General features: G+C 40.8%; 1 protein-coding gene across 1 annotated transcript; it reads left to right on the top strand.

Annotated features, from left to right (window-relative positions):
- The first annotated feature begins 1424 nt into the window (after positions 1–1424).
- heg1 (heart development protein with EGF-like domains 1) lies at positions 1425–17814 on the top strand. Its single transcript, XM_050048799.1, has 14 exons — positions 1425–1833; positions 8161–9517; positions 10603–11090; positions 11357–11470; positions 11668–11790; positions 11901–12004; positions 12107–12162; positions 12336–12496; positions 13791–13925; positions 14182–14224; positions 14319–14356; positions 14477–14564; positions 14868–15045; positions 16372–17814. Exons 1-14 carry the CDS (start codon positions 1587–1589, stop codon positions 16513–16515), a joined length of 3276 nt encoding a protein of 1091 aa, XP_049904756.1. The 5' UTR covers positions 1425–1586; the 3' UTR covers positions 16516–17814.
- The last annotated feature ends 6184 nt before the right edge of the window (positions 17815–23998 follow it).

The raw sequence follows: 23998 nt of genomic DNA, 5'->3' as shown, positions 1-23998 counted from the left end.
GTGTACAACTTAAGTAGATGAATTTAGTTCAAATTCAAAGATGCTTTTGTGCTTTTTGTCACTTAGGATAGCGATATAACAGCAACAAACATACTACTGCTGAAAACTATTCACAATCACAAGCGGTATTTTTATTCACTCTTTAACCAAATATAACTAATAGTCTGTATCTTAAACTGTATGATATATTTACTAGACCCCAGGGTTTTGTTTCAAAATTGGGAGGGGGGACACATATAAAACAGGGGATTTAAGGGTCCTATTTCATCTTTTCTTTTTCTTTTTTTTTTGAAGCTTCAGTCAGATCTCTGTTCAATCAAAGTACAAGTGTATGCAGGGAGTTTGACCAGTATGACTTTATAAATGAACAAATACCAGTGACTGAGCCTATGAAAGGTCAAAGAAGGTCAACCAGTCCTGAAATAAAGCTACAGTAATGAGTGAGGGCTTTACAGTTTGTTACAAATCTCAGTGCACTATGATATGCAGTATCTAACACGTGCAAACATGTGCAGATGCATTCATGTACAACAAATCACCACAAAAATATAGCAGCAACCAGAGTTTTTCTAGCCTCAAAAGAGAAACATGACTTGTTTCTGAAATAAATCCCCCACTTCAGCCTCAGCTTTTTTTTCTCCCTACATCAGTTTATAGTGCAAATGATTTTAATTGTATCAAATTACTAAACAAAATACTGCTATTTTCATGTTTTATTGGGGGAGTCGAATGCAGTCCCCAGGGTCCCCTGTGTCCCCCCCTGAAATCTACTCTTGTTGGGCACATTTTTGTCTGCTTCACTTGCAGTTGGGCCTTTTAAAGCCCATTCCCACCAGAAAAACAAGTTGCCTACAGTTATAAATTATGTAAAATCAAAATATATATACATCTCATAGTAATGGCCCTGACATCAAAAGTAGCCTATGGCTTTAAAATGATTTCATAGGAGATGCCATGATGAAAAGTCAGTGTGTCATTATTGTGACTTTGCAGATATGTCACTTTCTCTGAGATTTTAATTCCTAATTTTATCATTTTAGTTTATTTTGGTGACTGAAAAAAAAAAGAAACATTTTATTATTTTTTAATGGGCCATGATGAAAAGTCAGTGTGTCATTATTGTGACTTTGCAGATATGTCACTTTCTCTGAGATTTTGATTCCTAATTTTATCATTTTAGTTTATTTTGGTGACTGAAAAAAAAAAAGAAACATTTTATTATTTTTTAATGGCAGGACTTCCGACACCACCTGAAGGCAGCAAAGCAAGGCGGCTAGTGGGGTGAATAACAGGACAGAGTAAAACACCAAAGTGTGTGTGTGTGTGTGTGTGTGTGTGTGCAGGAGGAGGAGGAGCCCGGCTCCTCCGCTCCGCTGTGATAACAGGCTGCTGCCTCGGCTCTGTTATCTTCCGTTCCCCGCCGCCCGAGCAGCGGATCTCCTCCGGACCTGCTACAGGATTTATTTCATTCTTATGAAACTTCACATATAGCCGCAGCGCTCCTCCCATGGTGTCCCCGGGAGACTCCCCGGCCTCTACTCGACTTCACGGAAACTATCGGCGACCGTTTTGGGGTCTTGGAAATCATGGAAACGTGGTTTTTGAATCACGTCCTCGGTGTGTCTCTGTCGGTCCTCTTGCTGGGTCTACCGGGGCCCCTCGGGGCAGGGACCCCCAGTAACAACAGCACGGATCCGGTAACGGCAGGATTTTATCATTCAGATGAACTCAGCAACTTGGAAAACAATGCAACTTCAACTTCATACTCCAGCGAAAGTTTATCACCATCACAGAGGAACATCCTGCTCACACACACTGCTGCTGCAGACCTTGGTAAGAGCACTGTCAGGCCTGCGGTGACAAGTGTAACGTTAAAAAAGTTAGTTCAGTTTGCTGAGTTTGTCCCTATAATGCCATTTGGGAATATTTTCCTCTGCAAAGTGAAGGCTCTGTGTGTCTACTTTACATTTTCATCTTATTAAAATAAGCTTTAGTACGAATATACAATAGAGATACATCAGCAAAGCTTATTCAGTTGGAGATATCTCAATATTTTCTGTAAAATAGCAATAATCTCAATTACAACTTCATACATCCACAGATTTCCTGATGCATCCTGTTGTGCAATAACCTGAATTATGAATTTTTTATTTTTTTTTTAAAAGTGCTTCTCTGCTAAAGATTGCAAGCAAAAATAAGTTCAACTGATATGCAAAAATAAATAGACACTGTCATTGAACAAGTGCATTGCACCTTTAGTTAATATTGCACAAGTATAATATTTATATTTTGCATTTTCTCCATTGATGGATTCATTGCACGGTTTATAAATTGCTCATCACAAGTTCCTGAGGCCCAAGTTGACATAGTCACACTGCTTTGTTGTCCAACCAGCAGTTCAAAATCCCTTAGTGCTGTTTGAGATTGAGAAAAACTGAAAATATTTACATTTGAGAGGTTGGAACCAGCACATTATCTGGCAATTTTGCTTTGAAAATGAGTTTAATGATCAGTCGCTGAATTCAAACCAATTTTCTGTTGCAATCAATTCCCTGACTTGTATAGTTTCTACTTAGGTATGGTAGTGTGCGCTCCCATCTGTAGTTTTGATATTAAGGAGCATAAACCCACCGTTAGACAGTTTACTTTGATTTTTTTTAAACATCCTCCTGAGACGCGAACTTTTGTTTTGTATGCATTTTACATTTCACCTAGCTATTTGTGATCAATCGGACCTATAAGTATGAAAAAAGGAAACATAGTCAACAGTAATAAAGTCACAATGTCCTCAAACGAATACTTTCTAATTAACAGTGTCTTAGCTTGTTGCTGTTGCTAAAATTGGTCAAATTTGTTGCCATATCAAACTACAAACATTATTAATCATAAATAAACAAGTTTCAACCATAAAATGTGATCAGGTTTTGGACCTTGTCTACTTTTGTGTTAGGATCAGCTGCAGACTGACTTGGCAGAAATGGCTGCCATCTTGTTTGTTTATGGATTAGTGTATTGTGCTCTTACTACCACTAGATGGCACAAGAAGTGTGCATGAATGAGGACAACAGATCCAAGTTAAGTAGAATGAAGTCTAAGGTCAAGTAAAGCCAAAATGTGAGGTCCACATATGAGGACACAGGGTCTCAGGAGGATAAAAGTATCCCCACCACTTAAAACTGACTGATCTTTCCAATGAACGAAGACCGTCAGCAGAATGGGAATTATACTTAAAGCTTTAGTGTGTAGGATTTAAGTGTATCTATCGGCAAAAATGGTGTATAATGTATTCATTAGTGTACAATCAAGAATTGGTATTTGTTACCTTAGAATGAGCCGTTTATATCTACATAATATCAAGTGGGTCCACTTCCAAGGGTTCCTCCATGTTGTTTCTACAGTAGCCCAGAACAGACAAACCAAATACTGGCTCTAGATAGGACCATTCGCATTTTTGCATCACCATCGTAGTTCTTCCACACATGGCACACGGGAGAAGTCTAAGTTTTGCAACCTCACTGCTATATGCTACAAAAATCCTACATGCTGGACCTTTTACATGTTAACATGGCCCTTAGTTGCAGTTCACTATTCAATTAAGCTAGATCCATTCACTTAGTTTGATGAAAGCAGCGAACAACCAGAGACACTCTCATTAATGTGTCACTTTGTCTTATCATGATCTAAGTATCAAATCTGCACTGTCACCCCTTTTTAGATATTTGGTAGTTTCCTGTTAGAACTTGAGCTGAGGTGTTGCTGTTGCCACAAAAAACTCTTGACATTTCCTTACCAGCTCATACAAGGGTTGATGAGAGCACCTTGTAACATGCAGCATGTAGGACAGTAGACTTAGACACTTATGAGCTCATTGGATCAAAAATATTGTGATATTGTGACAGTGATGTTAGCCCTCCAATATAATGCATCCTAACTATGCTAATGACAGGTGTGCAACAGCTTTTTTTTTTGCCAACACCAGATATTTAACAAAAGCCAGAGACTGTATCGTGTTATGTTGCAGCGAGCCATAAGTTCAACACCTCTGCACAGAAGGCAGAAGATAACACTATCTCGGAGTGGGCCCGGGCAAAGGTTCTTCTCTATTGGTCAGCTGCCTCCATCACACGCTCATGTCCCTTTGAGTGTGAAAGCAAGAAGTGCTCAGTCTGCAGCTAAATCTGGGGACCAAAATATCCACAGAAGCCTCCTGCACACTGACTGATCAAAAAACAAACAAACAAAAATAACCTGACTGCTCGACTAGATGGAATCTCAGTTGAGTTGTAGGGTCTCAGACTGATGATACGAATCTTCGACTCTCAGGGGGCAGCCCTACAGTACTGCAAAAATACTTTTGAGCCTAAACCCCAGGTAGAGGGTAGAAAGAGAGATCTAAGCTCTGAGGGTACGAATGAAGAATTTTCATAAAATTATTTAAGAATATCAGGATGCATTATGGAACCATTGGCAAGCATGATACTAAAAAGGTTCCATAAAACATCATGTAATGGCTGGGACCTGTTTTGTAAGGAAAACTAACAGCTTTCTTGATACTATAAATAATTTATATCCTCTAGGGAGATTATGACATATTGTGTCACTGGATTCTGCCTTTAAAACCAAAGTGAAACCCAAATATACAGCGATACTACTGAGACATGTATACAAAACTGGTTATTATACTGAGATCTGGGCACAGTCTTTACTTCTAACAAGTTTTATAGCAATGCCAGTGATAACTTTAGCTGTACATGAAGATTTGTTAGTCCACTGAGAGTTTTGCTTGGTTCCAGTTGATGTGTTCAGACTGGGAGCTGCCCAGTACCATTCACAGAAAACAATGTGAGGGTCAAATGCTCTGCCCGGATGTGCTAAAGAATGACCAAGCAAAAATGATTCACTTTGTCACCCTGATTTCACCAAATTCACCTTTTCACATCCCGCGCCAGGTCTTTAAGTGACTGTCATGACACAGTATTAAATTTGGTCGCTGAATTTAGCAAAAGTCCACAGCAAGCAACAAATGACCTGTTTGATCTGTTGCCAACAAAATATCAACCAATATAATGACCAAACTGCTACCTCATACCACCATCCATCCTCATTAATATGTCGCCCTATTGCTGCATTTGCCTAAATTAACATGCAAGCCACAGAGCTTCTGGTGTATAACAGATGTGAAAAGACGACACTGACAGCCGTGTTAACAGTTGAGAGTTGAGAGATAAACAGCGCAGAATCTGGGAGTGTTCCTCACTTGTTGCCAGCACCACGTTCCAGTCTGAGTTTTGTTGCCCGGACTGGATCCAGAGAGAGAAAATGAAATAATGAGAGAGACACATGCAGAGGAAGTGAGTTACAAAAACAGAGTCCAGTGGCCCAGTTCTGCTCACAGACTCCCAGTGGACGGACTGTTCTGTAGTTGAACTCTCCCCTCCATTGGTTTTGGATGGTGGCTGCTGGTGGCTGCGTGTTGGCTGTCAGGATGCTGTCCAGCACCGACGCTCATCCTCAAAGTGCTGTTGTTCTAGTCCTGGGCTGCTGGAGACTGGCCAGATAACAGGCTGTCAGACAGCACAGCATCAGTGATGGGCAGAGAAAAGACCTCGAGGTCAGAGAAAGACCTCACACACATAGACTGGGCTGACATGTGTGTGAGTTTTTGTTTCTCATATATACTTTTCAATAAAAGACATCCATAAAGCCCACTGGATGCTCATTAGTTATGCAATTTACAGCTGCAGTCGTTCATATTTTTATATAACAAAGGATCATGATAATAATTATCACCCAACTTTGCAGCTCCCCTCAGCTCTGTGGTGCATTTTAGCGTCTTTCAGCTTATTGTTTTGGTTTTTACGGCCTGCAACCAATGAAGTCCCACTGCTCTCACAGCAGCTGTTTTCAGAAAAAAAAAATAAAGCTACTTTACACCACCTTCCTTGCATCAAACGTCAGTAAAACATAGTTAGTGAACAAAATGGAGCCTAGGGATAAAAGAGAGTAACTATTGGACTTATGTACACCCATATTAATGCTTAAGTTACACTGTGTGTGCTGGATGTGTATGTATGTTTGTCATATGAACTTAAAAATGAGCATTTTGGTTCTCTGACATCAATGGTATCTCATTATCTTAAAAAAAAAAAAACATTCATTTTCTGTAACTGGAAAATCCCAGCTGACATTGGGTGAGAGGCAGGGTACACACTGGACAGGTCGCCAGACTATCACAGGGCTGACATATAGAGACAGACAACCATTCATGCTTACGTTCACACCTACGGGCAATTTAGTGTCACCAATGAACATAGCCTGCATGTTTTCTGACCGTGGGAGGAAATCGGAGTACCCAGAGAAAACAAACTCCATACGGAAGGGCCCCCCTACCCCTTGGTTCTAACCAGGAGCCTCTTTGCTGTGGGGCAACAATGCTAACCACTGCATCAGCGTGCTACCCATAGTCTTTATATCTAATTTTGTACAGTAGAATCAAAGTTGCTATTGCCATTTATTGTTTAAGTTTTGAAGTACATTTGTAGTGGAGAATGTGAACTGGTCGGATTCTCCGCTAATCACCACCTGATTATTGAAAGGTACACCTGACGGCAATAAAACAGTGTCTATCCAAGTGTCCTGGTGTGTGCTAGAACTTAAATTTTTTGGTTCAGAAATTGATATGTCAGTGTTGTGTTTACAGCTTTTAAGTTATTAGTTTATATAAAAAATTATTCACTGTTTTGATACTAACAATAAAGCTTTATTTATGCTTGACAGTGGCCATTGAGTAGACAAGTTTCTAAAAACTATTTTGTGGTGTCCCAGAGGCGTATTTTTCTAAGACACACATCATGTAACTGCAACATCTCTGGGTTGATTCCAGCTGGTGACCTTTGTTTGCTTGTCATACTTTCTCTCCGTGCATGTTTTTTGTCCGTCCCAACTGTCAACTGTCAGAGGGAAACTGCTAAAAAAAATATCTATTTAAAACATTCTGTAGCAACATTCCTTTCTGACACTTCTCTTCCGATAACATTTAGGTAATTTTCATTTCTTGACAACAATCAGAGCTGGTCTAAAAAAGAAAAACCTCCCCACAGACACTAAACATGAAAACACGCCCAGATCCATGGTGACAGAGTTCTGCCAGTGCCTTGTGCTCACTCAGCTTTAGGAAGGAAGTGGCCAATTCCCAACGGAGACAGTCACCACCATATTTAGGACCTCAAGCCTTTGTTAGAGCAGACGAGCCCGGCTGCCAATTGTTCCCCACCCAAAATCATTGTCTCTGCAGCAAGCAACAGAACTTCTGACAGCATCTTCCTCCTCTCTGCAGTCTGTAGAGGCCAGACTCAGCCTGGTGAGCGCCCTCTGGTGGCCACAGCTGGGAGTGAACTAAAATATGTACACTTTGTATTGTCAGTACAGAGACAGCCAGATCATGGTTATTATTTTGAAGGTGTATTGTCTGAAGGAATGAATGTCAGCCTAGGGAATAAGTTGAGTAACTCTCTGATATCTGTTTCTGTCATTAAGCTGAAGGAGTTCATGTCCAGCCACTAACAATATCTGTCGATTTTCGTGTTTTACAATTGATGGATTGATTGTTTGACCCATAAAGTGTCAAAAAAAAAATGCCTATCTCAAGTTCCCACAAGTTTCCATAGCTATCCCATGATCTCATGAAAACAAAAGTCCTTTTCTTGCTATAAATTATTTTGTTATCTCCAGAAATCAGCCTTTTGTTTTCTTGGGAATCAGCATAAATCAACCATTATCATGAGAAAACAAACTTTGTTATCTCAATATAACAGCATTAAAAAAGTAATTGCAAGTATGGTCATTCTCGACTTCTGTAGACTCTGCACTCAGTTAGATTAGCACTAGGGTTGCAGGGACATGGTTTCAAGGTACATTTGCTTATGTACGGTACTGAAAAAAATGTACAACCAGACAGAGGATCTCGGGTCTCCTTTCCTTCGTGACGGCCTGTCAAACTTTTTACACATACTTCCATTAAAAAAAAGTTTCGATTAAAATAAAGCATTTGTTGAACCAAAAAACCCTCTTTTTTCCATTCCTTTCAGTTTTCAGTGTCTGATCTGAAGTGTGTAATTGTACAAACTTTATAATGTTATGTCTTTTTGTCTTTTTCCACAGACACTGAGCAGACACAAACCTTCACAGAAACAAGCAGCAGGTCACTAGAGACCACACGTCTGTCTACTGAGCCACTCACCTCCACCCTTGTTGTAGCCACTACTGAGGCCAGCAGCAGCAGCAGCGTCAGTAGCAGCAGCAGCACCAGCAGCGGCAGCGTCAGTAGCAGCAGCAGCAGCAGCACCAGCAGCGGCAGCGTCAGTAGCAGCAGCACCAGCAGCAGCAGCACCGGCAGCAGCAGTGGCAGCGTCAGTAGCAGCAGCAGCAGCACCGGCAGCAGCGCCAGTAGTAGTAGCAGCAGCAGCGGCAGTAGCAGCGGCAGCAGCACCGGCAGCAGCAGTGTCAGCAGCAGCAGCGTCAGTAGCAGCAGCAGCAGCAACAGCAACAGTGTCAGCAGCAACAGTGTCAGCAGCAGCAGTGTCAGCAGCAGCAGCAGCAACAGTGTCAGCAGCAGCAGCACAGACTGGAAGGACTTAACTAACACAGACCAGGCGCCAGGCGCTTCCCCTGCTGTGTCCAGGGAGGCTAGCTCCTGGATGTTGACAGAGGAGGCCAGACTCCCCCAGGACAGTCCAGACACCAGCCTCCGACTAGGAGACACCTCAGCCCTGACGTCCCACACAGCCGTCCACACCGACAGCACCTACACTTCCATCACCATCACCAAAGCTGGGGAGAGGACTCTGCTGTCTGTCACCTCGTCTTCCAACAACAGCACCTCCTCTGCCTTCACAGAGGACTCCAGCTCCCATCAGCCCCCCTCCACCTGGGGTACGTCATCTAGGGCTACAGAGACTGAGGACTACACCCACAGTGCCCCGTCCACCAGGACTGACAGCGGGGACACAACAGACCAGCACATGACCCACTCCTACAAAGGGATACCCCAAGAGACCGGGAGCACAGGGGGGCCCAGAGGAACGCAGAGTTTAACCGGACAACCTAACGCCACTCATCATCAATACACCTCCACATCAGAGGAAACCTCTGACTCGACACCACCCCTCAGAGTGACGGAGCCCAGCACTGACCAATCTGAAGTGTCTGTTTCTTTCACGCCTCCTGTCACTTCACCGACAGAGGGCCTTACAAACATCTCAGGGACGGAGCAGGGGTCGGGCTCTAGTGTTGGCACCTCCACTGAGTCTGTCTCCACCAGATCCCACCACTCAAGCACTCAAGAGGGCACTGAGGGGGTTTCATCCCAGACCAGGGACCAAAGCGTCAGCTTGGGTCTGACCACAGCGTCCCCTACAGTCAGCAGTAGTACATCAGGGGTGGATAACTCTCTAACAGACACTCCAGTGCTGGTTACTGAGGACTTCCTCACCACCACACCTGTCACTGTGACAGAAAGGTACGTTGTTATTACTATTAGATAAGTAACAGAATAACCTTTCAAGGAAAGGCATTTGGTTGTTGCACAAGCACAGCAGTACATGGTAGGATTTCTAATTATTGCTATATAAAATGTGTTATTATGATTGTTGTTGTTATAATTTAGAAATATTATTTATTAGAAAACATTATTTTGACAGAAAAACTGCAGCACACATTGGTACATAAACTTATTGATCTGTTCTTAATTGTATCTCTTTGTTGGTGTTCATTAGTTGTATCTGTGTCCCATATATATTACCTTATATTACTACTAACATTATGTTTTTAGTGTTGTCCATTGGGGTGGGGGAAAAATCGATACAGCACAATATCGTGATATTTTTGTGTGGCAATATCGTATCGTCACACAGCGCCAAGTATAGATTTTTTTATTATATAAATTATTACGACAAATACAAATTAAACTTTAGGTAGCCCACTAGAATAATATAATCAGTAGCTTTTTCAGTTCACTAGATACATTTTGCTGTGATAAAAATGGCTGAAGTGAGATGAACAGACTGAAGATATTTAAAATCATTGTATCGTGGCTCAAGTATCATCATGATAATATCATATTGTGGATCCTCTGGTGATTTCCACCCTAGTTGTCTGTCCATCCATCCCATTGTTGTCAATGTGAATATCAAAAACGCCTGAGGAGAATTTCTTCAAATTAGGCACAAATGTCCACCTGGACTCCAGGATGAACTGATTAGAATTGGGTGGTCAAAGGTCAAAGTCACTGTGACCTTACAAAACACATTTTTTGACATCATAATGTTCTGAAAAAAAAAAAAAAACGTACTTTGTAAAAATTGTTTAGTTCTTATTTTTATAAAGTTGCTAAAACAAATAAAATGATTATTATAATGTTATTATAAAGGAATGCAACAGGTTTCTGAGGGATTGAAAAGCTTATATCACTGGCTCTAGCGCCCCCTGCTGACACTGTGGCTTTCTCTACAGTTATGTCAGTCCTGATATTGTAAAGATTTTCTTATGCTCTTTTCCATTCTTCAGTCTCTAAGAGATTTGATTGATTGATTTTCTCGTTAACAGATCACACATAACAGAGGAAGACACCTTCAAAGCCACTGCCTCCACCCCCACCACCACCACCACCACCCACACCATCACCCCTTCTCCACCTGCAACCTCATTCCCCAGGTTCAGTAGCACGGCCACCAGCTCTACTCCAGAGCCACCTACCGAGGCCACCATCCCGTACACTACGCCCTCCACCACAGCCTCCACCCTGGCCCTGCTGACCTCAGCAGCGCACCCAACTCTCCATGTGTCCCCCAGCCAAACCCAGGGGCCCTCAACTGGGATGGTTATTCCCACAAAAGCCACCACCATGCCGATAGAAACAAGCACACGCACTTCAGGAATCACCACAGCCCATCGCCGGCGCATCACCACCACCGTCACCCACAGCACCCCAACCAAGAGTACAGAGGCTGTGCAGACCACCAGGAAACAGACAGACAGGGGAACCACAGAGCTGGTGGGGACGACAGCACCCACCAAAGCACCACCACCACCAAGTAAGTGGTATACACCCGCCCCCTCAATTTAAGTGACAATCCTGGGTTTGCAGTTGTCACAGCATGACACCTATAATTATACTAAAATTCAGCCAGGTGTAAAAATGTGCATTATGAAAAATTCACATTATGAGGCTAATGAGACACAATTAATGTCAGTGTGAAAGCATCATGTGTCCCAAATAATTACACAGTTTTTAATGCTTTTAATGGTTGAGTTTCCTTTGTTTTATGTTAAAACGTCTGCTCTCCTCTCTGAACTCCAGGAAACCCTTGTGTGTCAAACCCTTGTATGAACGGAGGGATGTGTGTGAGCTATAAAGGGCATGAATACACCTGCCGCTGTCAGCAGGCATGGACAGGACCGAACTGCAGCCAGGGTGAGCTTCTCTTCATCCTGACAGTTTGACAGCATTGTCAGCATGCATGCTACTTTTAACTTCTGTGTTTCAATGTACCAAAGCATGAAATCTCCAGAATATGATTTAAAAAAAAATAAATTTGCATGTGTTACAATTGAGCATTCAGGCCCTTTTAGAAATCATAATGTATTTCCTGCATGTACTTGTGTGTCCAGATGTGGATGAGTGTGACAGTGACCCCTGCCCTGTCGGGTCCAGGTGTGTAAACACGCGAGGTTCCTTCAGCTGTGAATGTCCACTCGGCTTCGATCTGGAAGACGGACGCACCTGCACCAGAGGTAAAGCCCCTTTAATACATAACAGCAAAACAAAAATTTAATCACAGAGGATGAAAACATGCATATAAAGTATTTATGAATTCATCTACTGTATTTTTTCCCCTCCATAGCAAAGGCTTTTCTGGGAACTTTCAGTGTTAACAGACAGCAACATGACCCGGTTATCTTCAAGAGCGCCACCATGCATGAGATCCAGAGAGAGATCATTCAGCTGGTGAGAAGCGGTCCGCGTCACTGCATCATTGTCATATCTGAGGAAATGTGTCTATTGTGTTTATTATATCTGCTACACACTCTCTTCCTGTCTTCACCTCAGCTCAACGTTTCCCTGTCAGTCCTCCGAGGTTACAGCCGCTCAACGCTGAGTAAGAAGTAAGTTCTCGCCATCACCCTTGGCCAACAGCCTTCACATTCCACAGGCCTTAATTTGAATGAATCTAAACTAAGGAATGAAAAAGATTTTTTTTTTTCTTTTACTAAATGATGTGACATTAACATTTTGTCAGTGTACACCTCTGTGTTGACATCTGATGTCTTCTCCACAGGGAAGAGGACGGAATTCATATCTTAGCTGTCAACATGTTTTCCATTTCTACTGATGTGACGAGTGATGAGGTCTACAACAACATCCAGATGTCTCTGAGCAACTGCAGCTCCTCTATGACTCACTGCCGGATGGTGCTGCACCACCAGCTCTCTTATCACGGTAAATATAACAGCTAGTAACTGTATTGAATTTCATCAGGGTTTATTTTTTCCTCACTTTAAGCAAAATGTTAAAAAAAAATTAACTGACCTGTTTAAAATGTAAAGAAGCGTACTGCATTCACTTGAGGAAAAAAAATCTGCTTGTTTTTCCTGAATAAAGGAGATAATAATCTCAGTAACTCAAAAAAAAAACAACAGGCAAATATTTTCTCTGCCTCTGTGCCAGCAACAACCATGGCTGGAAACAATGTTTTTTGTTGTAAGTTCATCTCAATCTCGTGAACATGATATCTCATTAACACTTTTAGGGAATTTCTTGAAATTTGGCACAAACATCCACTTGGACTTGGTCAAAGATCAAGGTCACTGTGACCTTGCAAAACATTTTGGCAATAACTCATGAATTCGTGAACTAATTATGATAAAAGTTCACACAAATGTCTAAGAGAATAAAATGATAAAGAGATGGCATTTTATATCCAAAAAGGTCAAAGGTCAGCTTCACTGTGACATCATAATGTTATACAAAAAACAGTTTTCTGGCCGTTACTCGGCGTCGTATCTCAGGAACAGAAGGGGCGACATTTGGTTTAGATATTGAATTGGTGACTCTAATCTTGGGTGTCCATCTTGAAACTGTGTTGATTGTATAGATCTTCTGTGCTGTCGGGTTGAAGATGTGTGAAGCATCCATGTTTTCGAATATGTAGCTTCTTTAAACATGGAGCGTCATTAATACTTAAAGCATTATCAACTGTCATGGCTACATATGAGTCTGGACTGTAATTGCAACTTGGCCGAGGCTGTAACTGTATTTTTTTTCTCAAGTGAATGCAATATGCTTTTGTATAAATGTAATCAAGGTCAGAGTACTAAAAGTAGCTGTGAATGTGTTTGCAGCCACTAGAGGGCAGAGTTTAGCCATAAGTAGTTCCCACAGTTATATCATTGCATCACTTACAAACTTCAACATCCAGCTGCTGTATTTCACAACCCCTGCACTTTAGGGAATCCAACAGCAACAGCAAAAGACAAGCATCCAGTAACATAAAGCATAACATCACAATGACCTCACACACACAGGAGCAGTTTTATGTAGGATAGTTGTGATCCAGAACTACAGATTAATAAATGAAAACTGTCCCCTGGGGTGAAACCTGACAGTGGATTGAAGGAAACGAGGGAGCTGGTTTGGTGTTTTCTGACATCTTGGACCACTCATGTTGTCTAAGTCATGACCAGATTACTGTGTTGCTTCAGTGATGACTAATTGTGTCCACACTGTGTTCCAGTGGAAAGTCTGTGCGTGGCCCAGAAGACACAGTGTGATACAGAGCGCTCCACCTGCACGGACAGCAGCGGCACAGCTCACTGCCAGTGTCTGCAAGGATACTACAAACACAACCCGGACGACCTGTCCTGCTTAGGTGAGCTAAATACAGTAACGACAAAAAGTAAACATAAAACATATTAACCTGATTTAAGTGGAATAAACCTAATTAAAATGACAGCCTAACAAGCATTTCCTTCTTGACAAAAAGAAAATACTGAGGAAAAAGTCGAAATTTCACACGAAATTTATCGAAATTAAAGAAAAGGCACATCACCAAACAATACTGGATTTGAAACTCCTTATACTAAAGCATGTAGTATTAATTTTTTTAACAAAATGTCTTGTTTCAGAATGTGGGGATGGCTACAAGCTGGAAAACGGCACCTGCGTCCCGTAAGTTCCACTTTATTTTTTTCTGGCAGCACTGATCTACTTACACTGAATGTCAGTCCACAATCTCACTGCAGATTCTTTGTCTACTTTTCAGGTGCATGTTCGGATTCGGAGGATTTAACTGTGGAAATTGTAAGTGGCCCTAAAAATCTCTTACAACATAGTCAATATTTTTGTCACAGATTTGCTTTTGTGATCTTTACAAATGTTTTTAAAGTCAAGCAATTAATACGGTGTTATTTGACATTGCAGTTTACAAGCTGATTGCAGTCGTGGTGTCACCTGCAGGGGGCGCTCTGGTCCTCATCCTCATTATTGCTCTCATTGTCACCTGTTGCAAGTAAGACGGCTGTTATTGTCAACACGAAAACTTGTCTTGGTTTACAGTGGAATTTAACGTGTTAACTCTTGCACTGACATGTCTTTATTACTTGTCCAGAATGCTATACTGTATATGATTTAAAAAACATGTGATCCAAGATTGTAGCATAAATATCTATTGGCAGAATATTTTGTAACTTAAACAAGCAGTTAACGCAAAATTAAAAAAAACACAGTCCCTCACTTTCAATGGTTTAGTGAAGTGAATAATTTTGGTGAAATGTGGAAAAGGTTTAATGTTTTTAAATGTTTGTTCTCCAAGAAAAGACAAGAATGACATCAACAAGATCATCTTCAAAAGCGGGGACCTGCAGATGTCTCCATACGCAGACTTCCCCAAAAATAATCGCATATCCACGGAGTGGGGCAGAGAGACCATTGAGATGCAGGAGAACGGCAGCACCAAGAACTTGCTGCAGATGACTGACATTTACTACTCTGTAAGCAAATATACAACTTTCCTTTTATCTCACATTCTTAAAGGTTACCTTCAGTATTTTTCATCCTGGTCCCTATTTTCCCATGTGTTTGTCTAAGTGAGTAATGGAGACAACAATTTTTGAAACTGGTCCACTATTTAGGCACAGCGCTGCAGCCTACAGCCATAAAAACAGGCTACAGTGTAACCACATGGGGCATTTGCACACCATCAGTTTTACGCCCATTAGAAGTGCTTGTTTTTGCCACTGACAGGCTCAGACTATTATTCAAAATTTATACATCTGCATCAAATCGATGCCTTACCCTACGCTGTAGCCTGTTGTGCACCTCCACAGAAATGTAACTACATGTGGTGGTGTTGCAGACCTCTTGTCTATTTTTGGTTTTATTTGCTTTAATTTCAATGATAAGGGATTTATACATTGAGATTTATCCTGGCTTCATATGAGCAGAGGAAATCTCTGCTTGTTGCTAGGCTAATTTATACAATGTAAAATGCCATAGGCTTGTGCTAATAACGTTAGCATGTTATAGTTATTTGGAAAATATTTTCAGTATGAGACAGTTGTTTTGTCGGTGAACCTTGTGAGTTGCAATGGAGCTGAATTTTGTAACGTAACCTTTGTTAAATGTTGCTGTTGCCCCTGGCTTCATTTGAGTACAGGAAAAGTCCGCTAGCCCCTAGGCTAATTTATACAATGTAAAATGCCGTAGGCTTGTGCTAAAAACATTAGCATGTTGTATTTGTGGGGAAAATGTGTTGCCTGTGAATGCTGCGTTGGAAATGTGTTGTCTGTGTTGGAACAGTGGAAGATGAACTAAGATGGTTTTTGTGAGTTTTATTTTGTTTCTCTTGACTGTGAATGAGGTGTGTTGTACGATAATAAATTTAGTGTAAATGGAGGTTTGGTGATAATGATGTTTGGGCTGTTTCTGATTAAACAAAGATGATCTTACTCTTTAACAGAAAGGGATGCCTCTGTAGGGATCCTTTCCATACGTTGTTAGACACTTCGATTAACAACCTGAGCCTGTCAGTGGCAAAAACTATTACATTTAGTAGACGTAAACTGATGGTGTGAACATGACCTGAATGGTTACATCGCAGCCTGTTTCACTGCTGCAGCATCACTCAGTACTGGACCAAAAGCTGTTGTTCCCATCAGTCACTTAGACACAAAAACATGGGTGAATATGGTCCAGGCTGAAAAATACCAGTGACCTTGAAGGCTTTGTTTTATGTGTTTGGATACAACTGATAAATCACTGTCCTAGACAAGAAGAAACCATCATTTCTTTTTCTCCTTCTGTTCCCTTTCCCTCAGCCTGCGTTGCGTAACTCAGACCTGGAGAGAAACGGCCTGTACCCTTTCACAGGCCTGCCGGGCTCTCGCCACTCGTGCATCTACCCAGCCCAGTGGAACCCCTCCTTCATTAGTGACGATTCACGAAGACGAGACTACTTCTAACTGCCCCACCTTGAACACACAAACACACACACACACACACACAAACACAGAAACTTGACGTTTTCTGTCATAGTGACAATGTTAAATGTGTGAGCGGCACTGTTTCGGAAAGCCCATTTCATCTGCATTTAGGGTTGCACACTAGCTATGAAAATGCAGGTGTGTGTGTGCATGTGCGTGTGTGTGTGAGTGTGTGTGTGTGTGTGTGTGTGTGTCCATATTATATAAGAGCACATTTTTTGCAAGTAAAATGTTTCCTGAGAGTGTCATTGCACGTCCATTTCACCGTTTTTGCATGTTCTAGCTCATTTACTTCAGCTCACACACATCGCTGCTGCGTCGCTAAAGACTGTTTAATGTGTTTTTCCCTGCCTCGCAGGCAGCCGCTGATTCTCATTTACTTCACTGTACGACGAAAAACAATTTGCAGATGCTTGAAACGTGCTTGAGGTAGCTGATCCACGACGGTGAACGATCCTATCCGCCCTGTTGTTGCCTGGTAATGCAGTACGAATTTGCTTGCAGAATCTGCACTGCATTAATGCAAAATGATAAATGAAAGCAGATATGATGTTCACCGTGATCACAGTCAGGAATGTGAATTATTGAAAACATATTTAGGTTACATAAAAAAACACTAGCAATGTAAAGTGTATGTTATGTGTAGCAAATAGGTTAGAACGTGCAAAAACACTGATATGGTCCTTTAGGTGCTGGAATATGAATATGTGGGTGCCACTGCTGTGATTTGAAAATAATTCTTCTTAGATGACAGTCTGAATATAAAGTATTGATGGAACAAGACAACAAACCACTGAAAGATGGACAAAGTTTAGCGCCAATAGAAACTGAGGAACGACTTTGAATTCTTATGCCGGCGTTTATTTATTCCCTCTGTGTCCGAGTCCTTGACATGTAGCAAAATGGACATCTCATATACACACTGACAGACTGAGGAGGGACGTGGCTTTAAGTGTGTGTGTGCATGTGTGTGTGAGTCAGAGAGAGAGAGAGAGAGAGAGAGAGAGAGAGAGTGATTATGTGTCTTAAGTATTGGTGTCTGTGAGGTGTGTGTTTACATGTGTGTGAGGTGTAATTAACTGTATACCAGAAGGATCATAGCTGTCAGTGAGTGTTTGTAAAGAATGTAAAGATGTATCATAATTAGTTTGCTATTTCTGACATGGAGTATTATTTTTATGTGACTGTTTTTTTTTCTTTCCTTGTGTTTATAGATGATCTGTTGATTCTGGCGTTTTAGTCAGACGTGCTTATTTAAATAAAAACCTTTGCACAGCAGTTTTTCTGCGTCTCTCTTGTGATTTAAGTTTTTTTTTAAATATTGTAGCTAACACAATTTGCATCATTTAACTATTTGAGTTTAAATGTATATAGTTTAAATTGTTAAAACAAAGTTTTTGCATGTATTTGTTGTGGAAGTATTGCAAATTTTCATCATGTTTTAGTTGCAAAAGTGACACAAAACACTACAAACAATTAAAATGTACTTTTTATTAGGGGTGGAAATCACCAAGAGCCCCATGATATGATATTATGATACTTCAGAAGACAACACTGCGATTTCAAACACGTCATGTGGAGTATTATGATAACATTTATTGCAATTTATTACCTTTTTTTTCCCAACTGTTCATTATGTTCCCAAAGGGCAACTTTGTCAACATTTGTTTTATCTAATAAGATAAAGTTTTGAGACTGTTCATCTCACTTCAGTCATTTTTATTGTAGCAAAATGTATCTAATGGGCTGGTGGATTTTATTTTAGTAGGTAACCAAAAGCCTAATTTGTGTTTGCAATATTAATAATATATACAATTAAAAAAATATATCAGTGCTTGGCAACAATATTGCCATACCCGCACTCCTACTTAATATTATTATGATACAAATGTTTGATAACTAGGACAAATGTGCTCAATAAAAGAGTTTATCCATTCATTCATTCATTCATTCATTTTCCGTAACCGCTTATCCTGTTAGGGCTCATGGGGGGGGGCTGGAGCCTATCCCAGCTGACAGGTCACCAGACTATCACAGGGCTGACACATAGAGACAGACAACCATTCACACTCACATTCACACCTACAGCCAATTTAGAGTCACCAATTAAGCTGTATGTCATTGGACTGTGGGAGGAAGCCGGAGTACCCACAGAAAACCCACGCTGACACGGGGAGAACATCCAAACTCCACACAGAAGGGCTCCCCCATCCCAAGGATGGGACCCTCTTGCCGTGAGGTTACAATGCTAATCACTGCCCCACCGTGCCACCCACAATGAAAAATACAACAACAAATGGCCACTGTTTTATCTTTTTCCAGAGCCTTCAATTGTATCTGAAGGAAGAACAGTGATGAAGACCATGCAGTTTAAAGCTACAGGATAAGCTAATAAGGGGATCTTGAGTTTAGATTTACATTGTCACTTTGACATTAAATGCAGGGATAGCTAATGCCTCCATAGCTGTTACCATATAACACATGGCCCCCATACAGGTGGAAATGAATGATTTGAATTCTTATTTTATTTTATCCCATTTCTGACAAAAACTGTCAATCCACATTTCATCTATGTTAGACCAGAGGTGGTATTTCTCTGAAAGCCTGACATGAAATTTTAATCCCTTTTGTGTTTTGTGTTTCTTCTGCACAGCACTCCGGGGCTTTCTGTTGAGTCCAAAGTGTCAGAGCTAATTGCTAATACAGAGTCATTCTGTCCCGAATACAAGAGATGTAAAAAGTCACCCCTGATTTGCGCAAAAAATATTCTATGTGGATTTTCCCTCCTTAGTGGATAAAGTCATTTTACATGTCAACTGGTCCACTGAAGCTGGTTTCCTGTGGAGTGATGTATAGTCACTGGCTAAGCATCATATGGCTCACCACTATATTTGGGTACTCTAATGACCCAATGCATGCTGGGATAAGAGCTAGGCCCCAGCTACCCTGGAAAAGTTACCAAAAAGGAAAATATTTGTAAATATATGTACTATATGATGTCTTCTTGAAAATACTGCAATACTGTAAACATATACTGTGAAATACATTATGCAGAATTTCTGTTATGAGCTATGACAGTGCAGAGATCTGGATTTTTCTTCTCCCCAATTTGGATTTTCTGGCTCCAAACACAGACAGTGATGTCTTTTTAGAAACATCACAGAAACGTTATACCCTGTGTGTTGCTGCCCGGCTGTGGTTACTCCTGGGAAACAGGAGGTTCACCCCAGTGTGACTGTATGCTGCCTGCCAATACATTTTTATCCACCTGGGGGGCAACACAACAAGCTGTAAACACACTGTTGATCTTTTTCATCAAGGACATTTTGATATGTCACAGTAGGAAAAGCAAAGGTGTAAATGGCTGAAATTGTTTGTTTCCCAATTAACTTAGCTTAGCATGAAGACTGGCAATGGGGGGAAACAGGTAGCCTAGCTCTTGCCACGGTGCAAAACTTCACTTACCAGCACTTCTTAACACATTATACAGTACTGTGTTTGTTTAGTCCTTCCACAAACAGAAAAATAACAATTGGAAAAATGAAAGAAATTCTGGTGATCCATTCCTCAGTCTGGGAATAGGTAAAAAATAGGAATAGGTAAAAAAAAATGCCAGGATAATCTTTCTAATCATTTTTTAAAGTAATTTTTTTTATATCTTTGAAAATAGATTTAAAAAGACTTTGCAGGTGAAAAACAATTAGAAAGACATGAGAGTTTGGTTCCGTAACTTGCTAACACATAATTTAATATGTACGTTGTGTTTAGAGGGCATTGAGAAATAAACCTGATTTCGAACAAAACCCCTTTCAGCCCTAGAAAGAACATGGGGTAGTGGTGCACTGCAGCCTCTTCTGGCCAAAATGAGTATTACAACAACTAACACACACACACACACACACACACACACACACAAAAATCTTCAAAACTTTTTCCTCACCTGTTTTCACAGATGAAAAACAAAACCTCTGATGATTTTGGCAAGACTAAAAACAAAAGCTTTTATATATATATATTTTTTTTAAAAACATATGTTTAAGCGACAAACAACAGAGGGAACTCAAGTAAGAAAATGTGTCTTAGGGCTTCTGTAGTGTCATGTGTTGGAACCTTATTTGGACAACCACCGGACACAGTGACCACCGAGAGCCCAGCCCAGTCACCAGAAGAAAATGTTGGAATCGTACGGAATATGTCTGTATGCACGTTTCATATGTATCAGCCTTTCTACAGTGACATAGCTGACTTTGTCATACATAGGTGGAGGCAACTGTGGGAGGCATTTACCTATGCGAGACACCTGCCAAGCTGCAGACCCCTGTTTGAGACCAACAAACAACAACACCACTCCATACATGGGCAGATTTTAGTGACCCGTTGCTGTTTTTCCAGCCAGTAGGGATTGTGCCCAATACCAGCAAAAAGTAAAAACATGATATTTTCCTAACCATGACCAAGTAGTTTTTGTGCCTAAGCCTAACCACACATTAACACAGTGCTGTTGAAACACAAGTTTTATCATATCTGCTGCATAATAATGTGCAAATATAACGTACCTGTAGCTTGTATATTCAGTGCCAACATTTGGCATTGGGTTAGCTTTGGGTTGATGTTGCTAAGGAAAAAGTAGAGTCACTGCACTGACGTACTCTGCAGATGTGTAAAATGTTATTTGTAAAGAAGTAATTGAAAAAGAACAAATACTCTGACCATTATACTGCACTGTATATATGCTAATATATTAGCAAACTGTGCTAATGGCTCTAGTTCCCTACCTAACAACAGGACATGGGAGTCTTATTGATGTTCTCATCAACTCTTGGCAAGAAAGCCAAGAGGCACGTTTCCAAAAATGTTAAACTGTGCCTTCTATGAAAGCTACATTATCAAGGATATCAAAGGACCACACACTGTCATCATGTGTTAACTTTAACAACCCTCAAAGCAGCAACAAAAACAAATGACTAACATGTTGTATTTTACATACTGTACGTTGTCAAGGTGCTTCTCAGAAACATATGCTAACATATTCCTTCCTTTGTGGGTGTAGTTGTTTACATAATGTGACCGTTCTGGTCCATTTACGTTGGCTTCCCAGTTTCCTATAAGGTCTCACACAGTGTAAGGCTCATGAGACCTGAACAGACACCCAGAGGCACAACTTCATTTTGATATTTTGGCTTTTCTAAACCACCAATGGAACATCAATGCACTGATCTCGGTGAGCAGGCTTTCATATTAATCAACGGTCCTCTCATTTTCCTCAACCTCACTGCGAATATCTTCTATACACATTGCTTGATCTCGCCGTGCAACACTCACAGACTCAAGCAGCCTTTAAAGATGCTACTGGGATTACTTGTCTGGTGCTCAGTTATCTATTGTGTCTCTCTGGCTTCAATGTATTTGTGGTTGAGGGAAAGGAATAGCTTTGCAATGTTTATTGTGTTGTGGGCGATTGTGTAGTACTACGTGTATAATAGCCTGACGTGTTCTGTTTGGCTGAACTTCTACTACTTCGTCCAGATTGTTCCTGCACAGCGAGCTCTTCTGAAATGGGTAAAGAGGAACATCAAGTCTGTCATTTACAAGACTTTGCTTTTCGATGGGACACTCATTTTTTTCTGTATTGCCATTAACACTGCACATCAAGTATATCGAACCAGTGAACTCACTTTTATCAACGGTACATGGACTGGATATCAAAAGGGTGGACTGTACATCACAAGCCAAGTCTATATCTTTGTCGTTACACTGCATACCCTGTTACGTTTGTTTATAATGACAGTTTCTAGCTTCTCCACGGTCAGCTACCTGTATAGACACATAAGAAGTGTGACACGGAGTGGCGGCTGCTTCTCCACTTCAAGGATTCAAAGTCAGATAAGAGTCACCATTACTGGGATCTCTCAAGGGGTGCTCTTCTTCCTCTTTATCACTTTCTATCTCTTCGCTTAATTCTCCCACATCCTCTCCTTACCCATTATGCTGGGTGCTTGGGCTTGCTTCACCTCCACCTCACTGTACATGTTGGTCACAACGGTCAACTTGGGCATTGGTCAGGCTATATTCAGGCAAAGAGCAGTGCCAGAAGACGTTCCCTTGATGCTGCGACAAACAGCAGATAATGTGTAATGACTGAAATCAAAAGAAGAAAAAAAGAAGCACTTCACATTTACACGCTACATTTTACACAGGAAGTTCAAGATACGTGGGTTAAGGTTTAGGCAAGTACAGTTATGTAGGTCCAGTTTGGGGCAAACATGGTTGGGCATCTTCACAAAATGTACTTAGCGTAAAGTTATGTAACTTAGGTTTAGGGCAAATAAACATGGTTGGGCTTCATCACATTATGTACTAATGTAAAGTTATGTAGGGTTGAGGCAAAGAAACAAGATTGGGTGTTGTCACATTATGTACTTCACATTAAGGTACATATTTAACGTCAAGTTACGCAGGTTAAGTTTAAGCAAAGAAATGTGGTTTGGTGTCATCACATTACGTACCTAACTTGAAGGTACGCACTTAACGTAAAGTTGAACAGGTTAGGTTTAAGGGAAAGACACATGGTTGTGGATGTCATCACATTATATACTTAACGTAAACTCGCATACTTAATCCAAAGTTACATTAATTAGTTCAGGCGCAGAGATATTGTTGGGCGTCATCACATTGCATATTTAACATAAAGCTACGTGGGTTAGATTCATGTTCAAATATGGTTGGGCATTGTCACATTATGTTCTTAATGTAGAGTTATGTACGTTAGGTTAAGGCAAGTAAAGTTATGTAGGGTTAGATTTAGGCAAGTAAATTTATGTAAGGTTAGGTTTAGGCAAGGAAACATGTTTGGGTGTCATCACGTTACATACTTAACGTAAAGTGACATACTTAACCCAAAGTTACTTAAGTTAGGTTTAGGCAAAGAACATTGTTGGACATTGTTACATCACGAACTTAATGTAACACTACGTGGGTTAAGGTTTAGGCAAGTAAAGTTATGTAGGTCAGGTTTGGGGCAAACATGGTTGGGCATTGTCGTTCAGGGCAAAGAAATATGGTTGGGCATCAGCACATGTACTTCACGTAAAGATACGCAGGTTAGGTTTAGGCAAAGAAACATGCTTTGGTGTCATCACATTACATACTTAACCCAAAATTACATGAGTTAGGTTTAGGCAAAGAAACATTGTTGGCCGTTGTCACATTACGAACTTCGTCAGCACATTATGTACTTCACGTTAAGTAACATAGGTTAGGTTTAGGCAAGTAGAGTTACGTAGGGTTAGGATTTAGAAGGAGAACCACGTTAACGACGTACCTAAAAATAACTTTAAGTTCACTTGGTTTCACACGGAACATGATCACCATTTTCCTGGGGGAAGTACTGTGTCTTTTTGACCCTGATGTCATCTAATGTCTAACGAAATGCCCTGTTGAGTTGCATTATGGGATGTAGAAT

This window comes from Epinephelus moara, chromosome 7, assembly GCF_006386435.1.
Source record: "Epinephelus moara isolate mb chromosome 7, YSFRI_EMoa_1.0, whole genome shotgun sequence".
In the NCBI taxonomy this organism is placed as follows: Eukaryota; Metazoa; Chordata; class Actinopteri; order Perciformes; family Serranidae; genus Epinephelus; species Epinephelus moara.
Note: the sequence above shows the minus strand (reverse complement) of the source record. Positions and strands in the feature narration are given on the sequence as shown.